The sequence below is a fragment of the Anabrus simplex genome, chromosome 7 (genome assembly GCF_040414725.1).
Source record: "Anabrus simplex isolate iqAnaSimp1 chromosome 7, ASM4041472v1, whole genome shotgun sequence".
Taxonomy (NCBI): domain Eukaryota; kingdom Metazoa; phylum Arthropoda; class Insecta; order Orthoptera; family Tettigoniidae; genus Anabrus; species Anabrus simplex.
The window spans coordinates 79923097-79938085 of record NC_090271.1 but is presented as its reverse complement, the minus strand read 5'-3'; the positions used below and the strand labels follow the sequence as shown (position 1 = coordinate 79938085).

Genomic DNA, 14989 nt, shown 5'->3' with positions numbered 1-14989 from the left:
TAGGATCTAGAAATTTCACTCCCAGTTTCCCACATACCCACTCCATAGTCTCATTTAAATCCCCAATCACCCTCCAGTCAGTATCCCTCCTACACAGTATTCCACTAATAACAATCTCCGCTTTCTTAAACTTCACCCGTGCTGCATTTACCAGATCCCACACATCTCCAACTATGTTGGTACTTATATCAGCTTGCCTTACGTTGTTGGTACCAACATGAAACACTACCACCTTCTCCTTCCCCTTCTCCCTCTCTTCTACTTTCCTCAACATCTGCCTCAGCCTAATTCCTGGGTAACATTCTACCCTGGTTCCCTTTCCTCCACACACTTTCCCCACGTGTCTTAACGATAGAATCCCCCATGACCAGAGCCTCAACCCTACCCACCTCATTTGAACCCCTCCCCTCCTGTTCAGCCCTATCTTTCCTGATAGCTGCAGAAGCTACTTCCTCCTCCCTTTTATCCTTCCCATGACCCTGTTCCACCTGTCTTTTCCTATCCTCTACTCTACATTTCCCTTTCCTACCTTTTCCCTTCCCCCTACTTCCACGCATCTCAGCAACAGTTCCCTGTGCCTCATCTTCCCTCTGTTGTTCTACCTGGAGTGACTCGTACCGATTTCGCACAGACACCTGTCCTGAATTCTGATCCTGAATAGAGCCCTTAGCCTGCAGTCTCCTTCCCCTTAGAACATTAGACCACCTGTCTTCTACAACTCCTCCCTTTCCTTCCCCTCCCTCTTGTACACCTACTGTAACCTGTACATTGTTTGAGGGAGTCCTATCTTCCTTCCCGTCTTCTGTGAGAATCCTAATTATCTCCCTCAAACTTTCCAACTCCTCCCTCATACCCCTCAATGCCTCACCACACCCACAGTAAGTACACTCGCTTTCCTTAGCCATTCTTTACGGGGGGGAAAATTAAATTAAAAATAAAATAACTTATTTGCAAAAAAATAAATGAATATAGTGTCTGGGATAGTACACGACAATAAGGTAATTAATATACGACTACACTACAATACTACTTAGTTGTGCTCTATTTTTTTATCCTACAACCCCTAACAGGATAAAAAACTGCTGTTAATTACTGAATATCGAAAGTAATACACAAGAACTACACAATTCCAAACTGCAATTAAGCCTATCCTAATTACAACAACAGTATTTTAGTAAGAGTTTCTAAGGATACCTCTACTACACCAGTACTACACAAATATTTTACAATAATAAAATAAGCACACTAAATTCTAATAGGATATTACTCGTATACTACTGTACAGTACACTACAGTAATTTTTAAACTACTTTCAGACGTATCCTAATTACGATACCGGTACCGTACCGTATGTCACTTCTAAGCACAACAGAAATGGAATTTGCAAGAACTACTGTACTGAAAGATTACCATTGAAGCTAAATGCTTAGACAAATTATTATTAGTATTACGGTCTAATAGATACACACGAATATAGCAGGCGAGGTACGGCACTATCTAAATGTACTGTATCTATACTAGAATGTATCTACACTACACTACACTGCGTTTGGTTAAATGCTTATCGAAAGGATTGCCGTGTGTCTTTTCTTTTTTAGGGCATGTGGAAGTTTTTGCTCAGCTATTGTTTTCTTGTTACCAATGTTGTCAGAAAGGTTGGGTGAGTTGTAATGAGAAAGGATGTTGTTGAGCTTCTTTTTTACCTCAATTCTTAATTTATCTTGTGTATCTAATGGCATTTTTGAGATAGCTAGCTCTGATTCTGTAATCATTGTGATAGTTGAACTAATTGTATTTGAATTGGGCCAGTTATGCTTGGGTCCTTTGACTGAAATTACTTGTTCATTTTCACTTAGGGGTGTCTTGGATAAATTAATGATAGGTGGATGGAACTGCTTGCAATCATCTATAGGTGTGCTAATGTATCTACTTTGATTGTTGTAAAGTTTATAGTTCTTTAATTTATTCAATGTATGCTCTAAATTATGTTGTTTTTTGGCTAAATCTTTAAATAGTTTGTCTTCAACTAGTTGACAGAAAAGTGTCCAAATAAATTTCCTAACTTATACGTACCACTGCGGTTTAAATGAAGGCCATCCGAGCGCAGATCCGTATCTCCTACCCACCCGTTAGGATCTAGAAATTTCACTCCCAGTTTCCCACATACCCACTCCATAGTCTCATTTAAATCCCCAATCACCCTCCAGTCAGTATCCCTCCTACACAGTATTCCACTAATAACAATCTCCGCTTTCTTAAACTTCACCCGTGCTGCATTTACCAGATCCCACACATCTCCAACTATGTTGGTACTTATATCAGCTTGCCTTACGTTGTTGGTACCAACATGAAACACTACCACCTTCTCCTTCCCCTTCTCCCTCTCTTCTACTTTCCTCAACATCTGCCTCAGCCTAATTCCTGGGTAACATTCTACCCTGGTTCCCTTTCCTCCACACACTTTCCCCACGTGTCTTAACGATAGAATCCCCCATGACCAGAGCCTCAACCCTACCCACCTCATTTGAACCCCTCCCCTCCTGTTCAGCCCTATCTTTCCTGATAGCTGCAGAAGCTACTTCCTCCTCCCTTTTATCCTTCCCATGACCCTGTTCCACCTGTCTTTTCCTATCCTCTACTCTACATTTCCCTTTCCTACCTTTTCCCTTCCCCCTACTTCCACGCATCTCAGCAACAGTTCCCTGTGCCTCATCTTCCCTCTGTTGTTCTACCTGGAGTGACTCGTACCGATTTCGCACAGACACCTGTCCTGAATTCTGATCCTGAATAGAGCCCTTAGCCTGCAGTCTCCTTCCCCTTAGAACATTAGACCACCTGTCTTCTACAACTCCTCCCTTTCCTTCCCCTCCCTCTTGTACACCTACTGTAACCTGTACATTGTTTGAGGGAGTCCTATCTTCCTTCCCGTCTTCTGTGAGAATCCTAATTATCTCCCTCAAACTTTCCAACTCCTCCCTCATACCCCTCAATGCCTCACCACACCCACAGTAAGTACACTCGCTTTCCTTAGCCATTCTTTACGGGGGGGAAAATTAAATTAAAAATAAAATAACTTATTTGCAAAAAAATAAATGAATATAGTGTCTGGGATAGTACACGACAATAAGGTAATTAATATACGACTACACTACAATACTACTTAGTTGTGCTCTATTTTTTTATCCTACAACCCCTAACAGGATAAAAAACTGCTGTTAATTACTGAATATCGAAAGTAATACACAAGAACTACACAATTCCAAACTGCAATTAAGCCTATCCTAATTACAACAACAGTATTTTAGTAAGAGTTTCTAAGGATACCTCTACTACACCAGTACTACACAAATATTTTACAATAATAAAATAAGCACACTAAATTCTAATAGGATATTACTCGTATACTACTGTACAGTACACTACAGTAATTTTTAAACTACTTTCAGACGTATCCTAATTACGATACCGGTACCGTACCGTATGTCACTTCTAAGCACAACAGAAATGGAATTTGCAAGAACTACTGTACTGAAAGATTACCATTGAAGCTAAATGCTTAGACAAATTATTATTAGTATTACGGTCTAATAGATACACACGAATATAGCAGGCGAGGTACGGCACTATCTAAATGTACTGTATCTATACTAGAATGTATCTACACTACACTACACTGCGTTTGGTTAAATGCTTATCGAAAGGATTGCCGTGTGTCTTTTCTTTTTTAGGGCATGTGGAAGTTTTTGCTCAGCTATTGTTTTCTTGTTACCAATGTTGTCAGAAAGGTTGGGTGAGTTGTAATGAGAAAGGATGTTGTTGAGCTTCTTTTTTACCTCAATTCTTAATTTATCTTGTGTATCTAATGGCATTTTTGAGATAGCTAGCTCTGATTCTGTAATCATTGTGATAGTTGAACTAATTGTATTTGAATTGGGCCAGTTATGCTTGGGTCCTTTGACTGAAATTACTTGTTCATTTTCACTTAGGGGTGTCTTGGATAAATTAATGATAGGTGGATGGAACTGCTTGCAATCATCTATAGGTGTGCTAATGTATCTACTTTGATTGTTGTAAAGTTTATAGTTCTTTAATTTATTCAATGTATGCTCTAAATTATGTTGTTTTTTGGCTAAATCTTTAAATAGTTTGTCTTCAACTAGTTGACAGAAAAGTGTCCAGTGCGCATTAGAAAGTAATTTTGTTGCTGCAAGGTTAGTCTCGTATAATTTGTGATTTAGGAATGATTTTTTCCTGTTTAAGAATCCGATTTCGTCTTTCAACCAAATTTTATTAGTCTTATTTTGAGTTTTGATGGTTAGTGACGTGATCCGGTGTTTCTTTTTGTTGTTTCTTAGAAAGTTTGGCGTTAAATAAAATGCACTGCTTCAAGAAATCGACATCTTTGCATATCTTGGCTATTTTTAGCTTTATGCCTAGGTATTGGAAGGCTTTTTGTTTTGCTTGGTTAGCGTCATCATTTAAGGTTATAAATTTCATTATTGGTTCCGTATTGAATTAAGATTACCGTATTTCACGGCATAATCGTCGCCACCGCGTAATCGTCGCATCCTTTATTTTCAATACAAAAATCGGACTTTAAACCTTTAATTACATAATCGTCGCACGTCCAAATTTTGTTCACTAATCTGGTTAAAAGGTAAATGGAACTGCAACGTAAGTTGCACATGAATGCGCAGTTTAAATACGTGTATGGTTTACGGGCAATTTGGCAACACAGTCACGTTTGCGACATGTTGCACAACGTATAAATAAATAATACCGGTATATGTACGACGCATGGCTTACCGGTAGACTATCGGCAGTTTGACAACGTGGTCGCGAGACAGTGTACTATTTATTCACCACCTACATATTATGCTTACCGGTAGGCTATCGGCAGTTTGACAACGTGGTCGCGAGACAGTGTACTATTTATTCACCACCTACATATTATGAGTTCCCATTTGAAATACGTAAGGCTGTAAGTTATCGCTTATCGGCAACGTCGCCAGGAAATACTGGCTAGGTAGGTTGAATGGACCTCGAACCAGCCCTCAGATACAGGTAAAATTCCCTGACCCGGCCGTGAATTGAACCCGAGGCCTCCGTGTAAGAGGCAAGCACGCTACCCCTACACCATGGGGCCGGCTCCTGTGTTATTGCGCACGAAGTGAAATCCAAGACGATAACGCAGATTTCCACGGAATTATTCAGCCGAATTATTTACGATGTCTCAGTTGTCATCGCTAGACTCTTATCTTACCTACTACTACGTCATACGTGTCCGGGCATGGGATGAAAACTTTTATCCAAGCAGTCAAGATAATTATTAGCCAATGCTATTAAAGTTTTATTTTATAAACTCGTCAGTCTTGTAATGTAAAATCATCAATAACTGGGAAGAAATATTAACCTAATTACCGTATGTTTAAAAGAAATTGAAAAAAATTAATGTTTGTTACTGACGTCTCGGAATACAGTCAACTATACAGTAGATCTACACCGCGCTAGCTAGAGCTCCGGTTTGCAAGCTTTGCGCAAGCGCAGTAGTGTGTCGCAACCAACGAGCTAAACTGATAAATTGTTGCATGCTTCCTTGCTGCCTAACAGTATTGGCTGCTCTGGAATGGACAGATCACAGATGCATTTATTTGTTTCAGATTTACGTGCTTACTGTAGACATGTGTGCGTGAGAATTCAAGTTTTTAATTTGTGTTTTGGGTGTTTGCAGAAATAATTTGTTTTAATAGTGAACAATTACGGAAAGTCATTTATATCGCAAAACATTAACGTGTGAAGCATTTATAAGCGATTATGGGTAAATATAGAAACTATTCTGCGGGCTTCAAGCTAAGCGTAATTGCCTTCGCTGAACAGCACGGGAACAGAGCTGCAGAAAGAAAATTTTCTGTGAGTGAAAAGTTGGTGCGTGACTGGCGGAAAGTAAAAAACAAGCTAAAAAGCACAAACCCTTCTAGACGCGCGTTTAGAGGTCCTAAAACAGGGAAGTTTCCTATAATTGACGAAGAAGTGTTTAGGTACGTCAGTGAAATACGTAACAATGGCTGCAGTGTATCATATGAAATGTTACAAATTAAGGGACAGGAGGTAGCGCGCAAACACAACATACCGGTAACTCAGTTTAAGGCGACTCGTGGGTGGATTAAGGGGTTCATGCGACGACACAATCTGTCAGTGCGAAGGAGAACAACACTAAGCCAAAAGTTGCCTGCTGATTACACGGACAAGATTGTAAATTTTCACCGATTTGTCATACGTTTGCGCAAGGAAACTTCGTACTTGCTTTCTCAAATCGGTAATGCCGATCAGACTCCAATCTTTTTTGATATGCCTCGCAACAGCACTATTGCGCTAAAAGGATCACGGAGTGTATTAATGAAAACCAGCGGTAGTGAGAAGTTGCGATGCACGGCAATGCTAGCCATTACAGCTGACGGGAGAAAGTTGCCGCCTTACATCATTTTCAAGAGGAAAACGATGCCTAAGAATATACAGTTTCCCCGTGGAATTCATGTACGAGTGCAACCAAAGGGTTGGATGGACGTAGAACTCATGCTGGACTGGGTTAAAACTGTGTGGAATAGAAGACCTGGTGCACTACTAAAACAACCAGCTCTGCTTGTTTTAGATAGTTTCCGAGGTCATCTCGTGAACGAAGTGAAGCAAATTCTCACTACAAATAAGACACGACAGATAGTCATTCCTGGTGGCCTAACATCTGCTTTGCAGCCACTAGACGTATGTGTTAATAAACCCTTTAAAGACCACTTACGTCGATTTTACAACGAGTGGATGATGAGCGGCGATCAGCAATTGACGCCCGCCGGAAATATCAGGCGTCCACCCTTGGACTTGTTATGCTCGTGGGTGAAGAAGAGTTGGGATCTTATACCACCTGAACTAGTCTCCAAGAGCTTCAAAAGGACTGTGATTTCGAATGCACTAGACGGTTCCGAAGATGACGCAGTGTGGCAGGGAGACGAAGAATCTGATACTGGTATTAACAGAGGCGAGGACGGCGCATCAGATAGCGAAACCTGCGATAGCGACACCTAAGATTTGGAATAAATTGCGTACCGGTAAGTCCGCATTTCACAACAAAGCGATAATTTTTTGCAAGTGTAATATTTTAACTTTAATACTCAAATTAATGACAAATTAACTTAATACGTTCATTTTTATTTTCAGGTTGGAAAATCGTTCACCGAATTGTTGCGAAAAATTATGAATTTTGTTTTAGACTATTTTAATTATTTTGATGTATAAACGCGAGTATTACTTGCATCTTAAATTTGTATCAAATACAATTTAGTTATAAATACATTTTTTGAGTAATACAAATACTGGTATTAAATATTCATCGTATAATGGTCGCACCCTACAATTTTTTTCGAAAATTTTGGTATAAAAAGTGCGACGATTATGCCGTGAAATACGGTACATATAATTTACAAAGTTTATTCCACCTACTCAGTACTGTACAATAATTGTAATGTCTATAAATACATTACAATATGTTATCAAGGGACTAGTTTCGACCCTATGTGGCCTAACTAAGATACACTTATGGATTTGCCAATGTCCTAAAACAAAATTACATTGTGGAAAGATGAACTTTGTATGTGATGCGATAATGTACGTCCAAAATGGTGGAGTGATGAAATGTTGATAGATAAAATAATGTTGTACTGATCAATGACAAATAAAATTTTCAGCAATTACAATTGTACTGTAAGAATAGTATCACATGATATTTTACAATGATGATTGAAAATATACCCTTGTTTAGTGAATACTCTAAAATTGCACATTTAAAGTATAAACTGCCGGTTGAATGCAAAGTCCAGATACTGCTATTGAGTTCTATATTTCAAGTGCATCTTCATGTAGAGAATTGAATGTTGAACATTGCTTAAGGTCCAATATTTCTGATACAGAAATTAAATGTAGATAAAACCATACGATATTCTTATAATATAATGTATTCTTGCTGTGGTATGTAGAAAATTCTCAATCCAAGTTGGAACCAATAGAACCTGATGATGAAAAAGTTAGAATTCACGCGAGATATTTTAAAGGAAGGGAATGGCGAAAAACTAAGAGAAAACATGAGTACTCACCTTGCGCACAATGTGAACGACCTGACTGGTAGTGTTTGATTTTATAGATTGATCAGATGTTTGTTATTATATGTTGGCATTTAATTTTGTTACTTTTTCTTTATGCAATCGTTTTGACAATCCAGAATGTCTGGATGGTCCTTAAGTTTCTCAATATATATGTGGAAGAACCATGTATTATCTAATAAAGCAAGTCAACAACAGGGAATCATGGAGGATAATGATATACAGTCGAAACTGGTTAGGAGTTCCCCCTTTAGCGCATTTCCCTGGTTATTACGCCATTCTTCTGAAGTCCCAGGACGTGTCCTATTAAATACATGCTAAATATACCTGGATATCACATTTACGTCACTCTTTAGTACGTTCATAACCGTAAGAAGTTTAAATTAGTGTACCCGGCCACATTGCGCGCACGACAGGTCAGCGACAACTGGCCTGGGTAAGGATTTGTTAGAGAACTTAATTTCATGGCCTCGAAGTGCGGTCACATGTCGGCCTACAACTGCAGGGAGCGTCAGTCCCAAGCCAATATTATTCTCTTTGTGTCTGATGTGTTGGTGCTTAATTTTACGTTCATGAGGCCTCTTTCATACGGCGCGGGTTCGACCCATTTCCGTGCCTCACCGCCGGTCCACCTAGGCCTAAACTAAGAACTGATTGTTCAAATAGAATCTTTCAGATCATGTGGAGGCGGAGAGTAACAGCGCGTGGGAGAAATTATTGAGCGGGCAGTCCGTGGTGAGTTGCGGTCCCGCGCCCACAGTTACTGGTTATTGGACATTAGTTTTTATGCATGTCATAATAGACAGCAGATTGAGCGTGCTTGCGGCATCAGTACTGCTACCTGTATCAGAACCCATTAGTGTACATATAAGAAAGTAGAAACGTATTTTTGACGATAAACAAAAGTAGGCCCAATCTCACCCATTTGACATTTATTTCTCTTTATCAATTTAAAAGTTATTTGTGTGCTTTCTTTTCTTTTCCTGTGTGATTTACAGCGGTCATTATGCAACTCGAAATAGACATTGAGAACTCAATAACTTTAATGTCAGAAATACAAATGGTCTCGTGTTTGGGAAAACGTGATATTTAGACCCGTTATTTAGAGAGTATCCTCAAAATTGTATCCGGAGGACACAACAGGCTTGAATTATTTTTGTATTTTCTTAAATGTAGAGGGTAAACGATCAGTTATGGAGAAGAAGAAAGCTAGACAGTTTATAGATGATGAAAAATTAAAGTTTATTGAAAAAGTGGACGCTAAACCACACATGAAACGTGTGCAAATCGCCCACAAATTGGACTTTCCTAGAACAAATTTTAAACATAATTGTAAGCGATGTGTATAGTTTGCGTTCCTAAGAACGTTTTTCCTTGATGTTTTGCTATGTTGGTGTTCTTAAATATTTCTTTATTTCATTAATTATAATTGTAAACACTAATCTTAAATTTAAGAGCTAAATTGTTTTTCATTTTTAGCACGTTCCCTCTTTATGACATTTTTTTCGGTCACCATAAAAGTGCCCTGACTGGTTTTTTTTCTGTCCTGCAGGAGATCAGGTTTGTCTTGCACTAAATTCGCAGTTTGATGTTTGTCATAAATCCAGACGTGCCAACTATTACGGATTGTTAGTAATTATAATGGATTTCACCTCACGATTTCGGAATTATGGTCAAAGGGGAAATTATTAACGAAAAGCTGACATTATCACAAAAATATAATTTTCTACGGAAAAAAAAAGAAAAGAAAAAATGTTCTATCTTTTTGAGCCTTTCTCCTACATCGTCCTCGTTCAGTGTTTGTGAGTTGGCAACGATACTTATTCGATCACGACTTCCTTTTGCTACCCATAAGCGTTGTAAAATTAATTGTGAGTGAAGGAGCTCAGGTGCTGCTCTTCTCCACTATATATCCTTCAGTAATGTTAAATTTGCTGTGTTAAGTGTACCTGACAGTTGACAGAAAGAATGAGAAAGAAGTGAGGCCTACATTAAGCACATCTACACTGGAATCGCTTATGGTTTAGAAAACGGAAATGTCATCACAGTGGGAAGGATACTTTAAGAGAAACTAAACTGAAAAGCAGCTGCTGCATGAGAAACAAGCTACAAGGAATGTTTTATCACAGAACAGGTTGTGTGCAAATGTTATTGTGTAAAATGATATATATTTTCAAATAGATTGCTAGAGGGAAGGGCAAAAGGGATGACATTATCGAGAAGGAAGGAGCCTGCTTTGGACTTGACTCGAAATTTTTCTCAGGGGCAGAGGGCTATTACTGATAATCCATTTCAAAGGTTGGTACCTCTCTTAATCAACCTCTCTTCTTTATTTATTTAACTGAAGTGACAAATATTCTCTCTTTTGCACACAATCTGCCAGAATGCATCAACACAATGAAGCCAACCCAAGCAGCAATAGATCACAAGCCACAAATTACAAAAAACCATCAAAGCCCAAGAAATTTAGATTTATTCATGATCTTGAGCTCAGTTGTGATGAATGTTGTTACTCTCACCGCTATAAGCCAGTACAGTTGGGAAATGATTCAAATAGACCTTAAAAAAATGAGTCATCAAATGCTAGGCTGCATGCACCTACAAGGCAACTATGTTTTCTTTTTACATTTTAATGTAAATAACATAGTCTTATATTTGGGCCAAGATGGTAATAGGAAAATTAAATGTATCTTTCCTAAATAACTTCAGATTGAAAACATTCTCACAATTTATTATTACTGTGTAATTTCTTGGTTTTGTTTTGTTTTGCAGGTGTCTGATCATAGTATGGTATGGAATTCCGATCTTGTGGAAACACTAGAGTTGCAGAACTTGATGATTAATGCCATACAAACTATTGTGGCTGCCGAGAACCGCAAGGAATCGAGAGGTGCTCATGCAAGGGAGGACTTCAAGGTCTGTATTAGGTGTTATTGAATTGACTGTTTAACTTGATACTCCTAATATCTCACCAGTTTTACTCTTTATGTGATAGGGATTGAGACATAAATTAAACCAAAGGTAAGGTACCGTAATTCAACAACCAAATCACCAGTAACGATGAGGAAAGGTAAAACAGCACAGCAAAAATTAAAGGAGAAGATTGGACAAGATAAAATTCACAAGAAAACACAGGATAACACAGATGTTAAGTAAAACATTTTCAAGATTAAAATTATTCTGTCCACCTTTTCAATACAAATATAATTTTTAGTGATTAAAATCTACATGAATTAAAAACACCAGTTAGGGACATGTTTCGCCCTAGTTATGGCCATCTTCAGCCTAATACTAAATCTTAAGGTCAAGAATTAAAACTATTAAAAGCATCGGAATTTAATAGTAAACTTAATTTATTACTAAATACAATGGTCTTATGCTTTTTACATAGTTTGCAATATGTACAGTATGTACAGTATGTACATTAACTTTGCCAGAATTTACGAACAATGAATTAATTTATTTTATAATGACTAGACATTCCAATTGTAGATTGGATTGATCACAGCGTGAATTGGGGTTTCTCATATTGTATTGACTAGAGATTTATCACAGCGTGAGTTGGGGTTTCTTCAATTGTTATGGTCGCCTGAATAGTTTCCAACATACATGCTTCAACCTTAATACATAACCATGCTTCTTTCTAAAGGAATATTCAAACTGATTCATACCCTAACATGAACGACCTTAACCAAGGTTCCGGTTTTGTAACAATTCTTACGACTCGTGCGACGCTGTGATTTACTTCTACTTCTTTTATTCTACTTCTACTACAAGATGGTGCTCTTCAACATTTTACTCTTGTAGTAATTTAGTCCAGGAGTATCTGAAAGGACTAAAATACTTTGGAAGTAATTTACTCTCGTATGGAAGTCGCAGAATGCCTCGAGTACTTTACTACGGAAGTAGAACTTATTCTTCGTGCATGCCACCCTAAGGTTTATCAAGTCATTCATACCTGATTTCAGGAGGTCAGCTTGTAGGTATTCATATAATCTTGAAAAAATAAATCCTTAACTTACGGTTTTAATGCAACAATGGCACAAGGCAAAACACAAAGTAGTCTTGATTAAGATTAGTAAGCAACTGAGCTGTAATTCACTTTCTATCCTACTTTATAATTCACTATGACTACTGCTATAAATATTGAACTGGCAAATTCACTAATAAACATGTACAGTAACAATCTAACTACACAGTTAAAAAAAAATAAAAAATGGGGGAACATGTTTTTGAAACATAAACAAAACAATACCTCACATCCAGGTATATTACCAACTAAACCTTTACCAATGAGAGCCTGTTCGAGGTCTTGGAGAGTCTGTGGTGGGACAGGATGCCCACGAACACTTCTGTCAAGCCTATCCCACAAATGCTCGATGGGATTAAGGTCGGGACTCACTGCTGGTCATTCCATCTCTTGAATGTCCAGTTCTCGCAAGACAGCTCTGGTGATGCGTGCTACATGAGCCCTGGCATTGTTGTGCACGAGTACGAATTCAGGGCCAACACCATATGCAGCAAGCAACACATGCTGTAGCAGTATCTGCTCGATGTACCCCGCAGTGGTAAGATTACCGCGGACGACGACAAGATCCATACAGCCATGAATACTGATGCCACCCCACGCTATCACAGAACCTTGTCCGAATTGGTCACCTTCCTGGACAACATTTGACATGTACTGCTCGCCAGGGCGTCTCCATACACGATGATGTCCATCACGCTGTGTCAGGAGAAATCTGGACTCGTCTGTGAACAACACTGGTCTCCATTGGTGAAGTTGCCAGTTGACGTTGATACGGGCAAACAAAAAGGCGAGCTGCGCGATGTTGCTGCATTAAATGGGGCACTCAAACAGGACGTCTGGGTTGTAAGGACACTTGTCTTAAACTGTTCCTTACTCTCTGGTCAGACACCGTGACTCCAGTGACCCTCCTGAGGTCTTGTTGCAGTTCTCTGACAGTTGCTGAACGATGCCGCAACACACAGATGGTCAGATATCGGTCATCCTGTAGGGCAGTCATGCGTCCACGACCTTGTCCAACCCTCCTTATGAACTGGCCAGTCTCATTGTAGCGATTCCACAAGCGGCGAGTAACTAACGGAGAGACATTGAGATCCACAGCAACACGATGAAAAGTCCATCGTTCCTGGATCAAAGCGATGGCCCTTGTAACTTGAATCTCGTTAAAATGTCTCGTGGGATGTGCTGTTTGACGTACAATGTGCTCAGATGACCGCAGTAGTCTGTGTACCTCACAACGATGCACGGACGCACCGCTATTCACTTTGTTTTGAGGGGTCACCTGACATTTTAATGCATGGCTATGCATGCAGATGGAGTATAACTTCGAATTGACATACCCTGAGTAACATATAAATAATGCACAGGAGAGTTTTCCACCTATTCAATACTAAGTTGTATTTACAATGTTATTTACATTACATGGGACTAGCTTCAATGTAACGTAAATAACAATACAACTTAGTATTGGATAGGTGGAAAACTCTCCTGTACATTATTTATATGTTATCTCTGTTCAATACAGACCAACAACATGAAGTTCATAACCCTTGATACCCTGAGTAGCTAAGGTCTCAAGGTATGCTGTACAATCATTGGAACTCCATCTACCAAATTAACGTTCACATACCAGATGTTACAAAACATGTTCCCCTAATTTTTTTGAACTGTTCTAGTATTTATGGTATAATTTTATACACACAGTGTTGAGTCTTCCCTGACAGTTTAGAAACTTTCACTTGTGTGAAACATTTCGAAGCTTGTGCAACTTTTACAATAATAAATAGTTTATTTTCTTACTTTTTTGGGACTTGAAGACAACACAGGCCACAGAACCCTTTTTGAATCGTCTGTGTCTGCTCTGTCACTTAGGTTATTTTCACACTCGCAACGATTTCACTTTCCTCACTTTCCCACTCATTAGCTGGCCATACACGGAAAGGAATTGTGACAGACGAGGCCTTTTGTGACGCGTTCCGACAGGTTAGAACTGTATACATCCGGGAGATAGTAGGTTCGAATCCCACTATCGGCAGCCCTGAAGATGGTTTTCCGTGGTTTCCCATTTTCATACCAGGCAAATGCTGGGGCTGTACCTTAATTAAGGCCACGGCCGCTTCCTTCCAACTCCTAGGCCTTTCCTATCCCATCGTCGCCATAAGACCTATCTGTGTCGGCGCGACGTAAAGCAACTAGCAAAAAAAAAAGAACTGTATACAGTGAAACCTTGATTCTCCATTTTTCCAGGGACCATGAAAATAAAACGTACAACACGGGAAAACGGAAAATCCGGGAATGAATGAAAACAATCAACAATTTGGCTAAACATCACAAAAATGAAATATGTATAACTATAATCTTACAAAAACTCCTAAACCAAACCAAACTACAGCCCCAGTGGGACTTTGCCTGCCAAGCGACCGCTGCTCAACCCGAAGGCTTGCAGATTACGAGGGCCGCATGGTCAGTGCGACGAATCCTCTCGGCCTATATTCCTGGCTCTGTAGAATGGGGTCGCCATCTCACCATTAGATAGCTTCACAATTAAAGGTAATCACGTAGGCTGAGTGGACCTGGAACCAGACTTATATCCAGGTAAAATTGTCTGACCTGGTCGCAATAGAACCCGGGCCCTCTGGATGAGAGGCGGGCATGTTAGACCGTGAAACCGCATTTATTACTGGTATGCGAGTTCAAAATCTCGATACTTTATATTCAATTTTACAGGGGAATCTTTGTCAGTTTCCCGTGAAAATTTCTTTCAGTTAAGCAACTTTGATTAGGCTAGCCAAACTCTTCAAAAAATCTAATAACG

At 39.2% G+C, this 14989-nt stretch overlaps 1 protein-coding gene across 1 annotated transcript in view; it reads left to right on the top strand.

The window, feature by feature from the left end:
- Window positions 1-14989, top strand: part of LOC136877268 (succinate dehydrogenase [ubiquinone] flavoprotein subunit, mitochondrial) — a 133638-nt gene that overhangs the window by 102640 nt on the left and 16009 nt on the right. The window contains exon 10 of the mRNA XM_067151177.2: window positions 10920-11063. Within this exon, the coding sequence (XP_067007278.1) occupies window positions 10920-11063 (144 nt within the window). The remainder of the gene's footprint in view (window positions 1-10919; window positions 11064-14989) is intronic.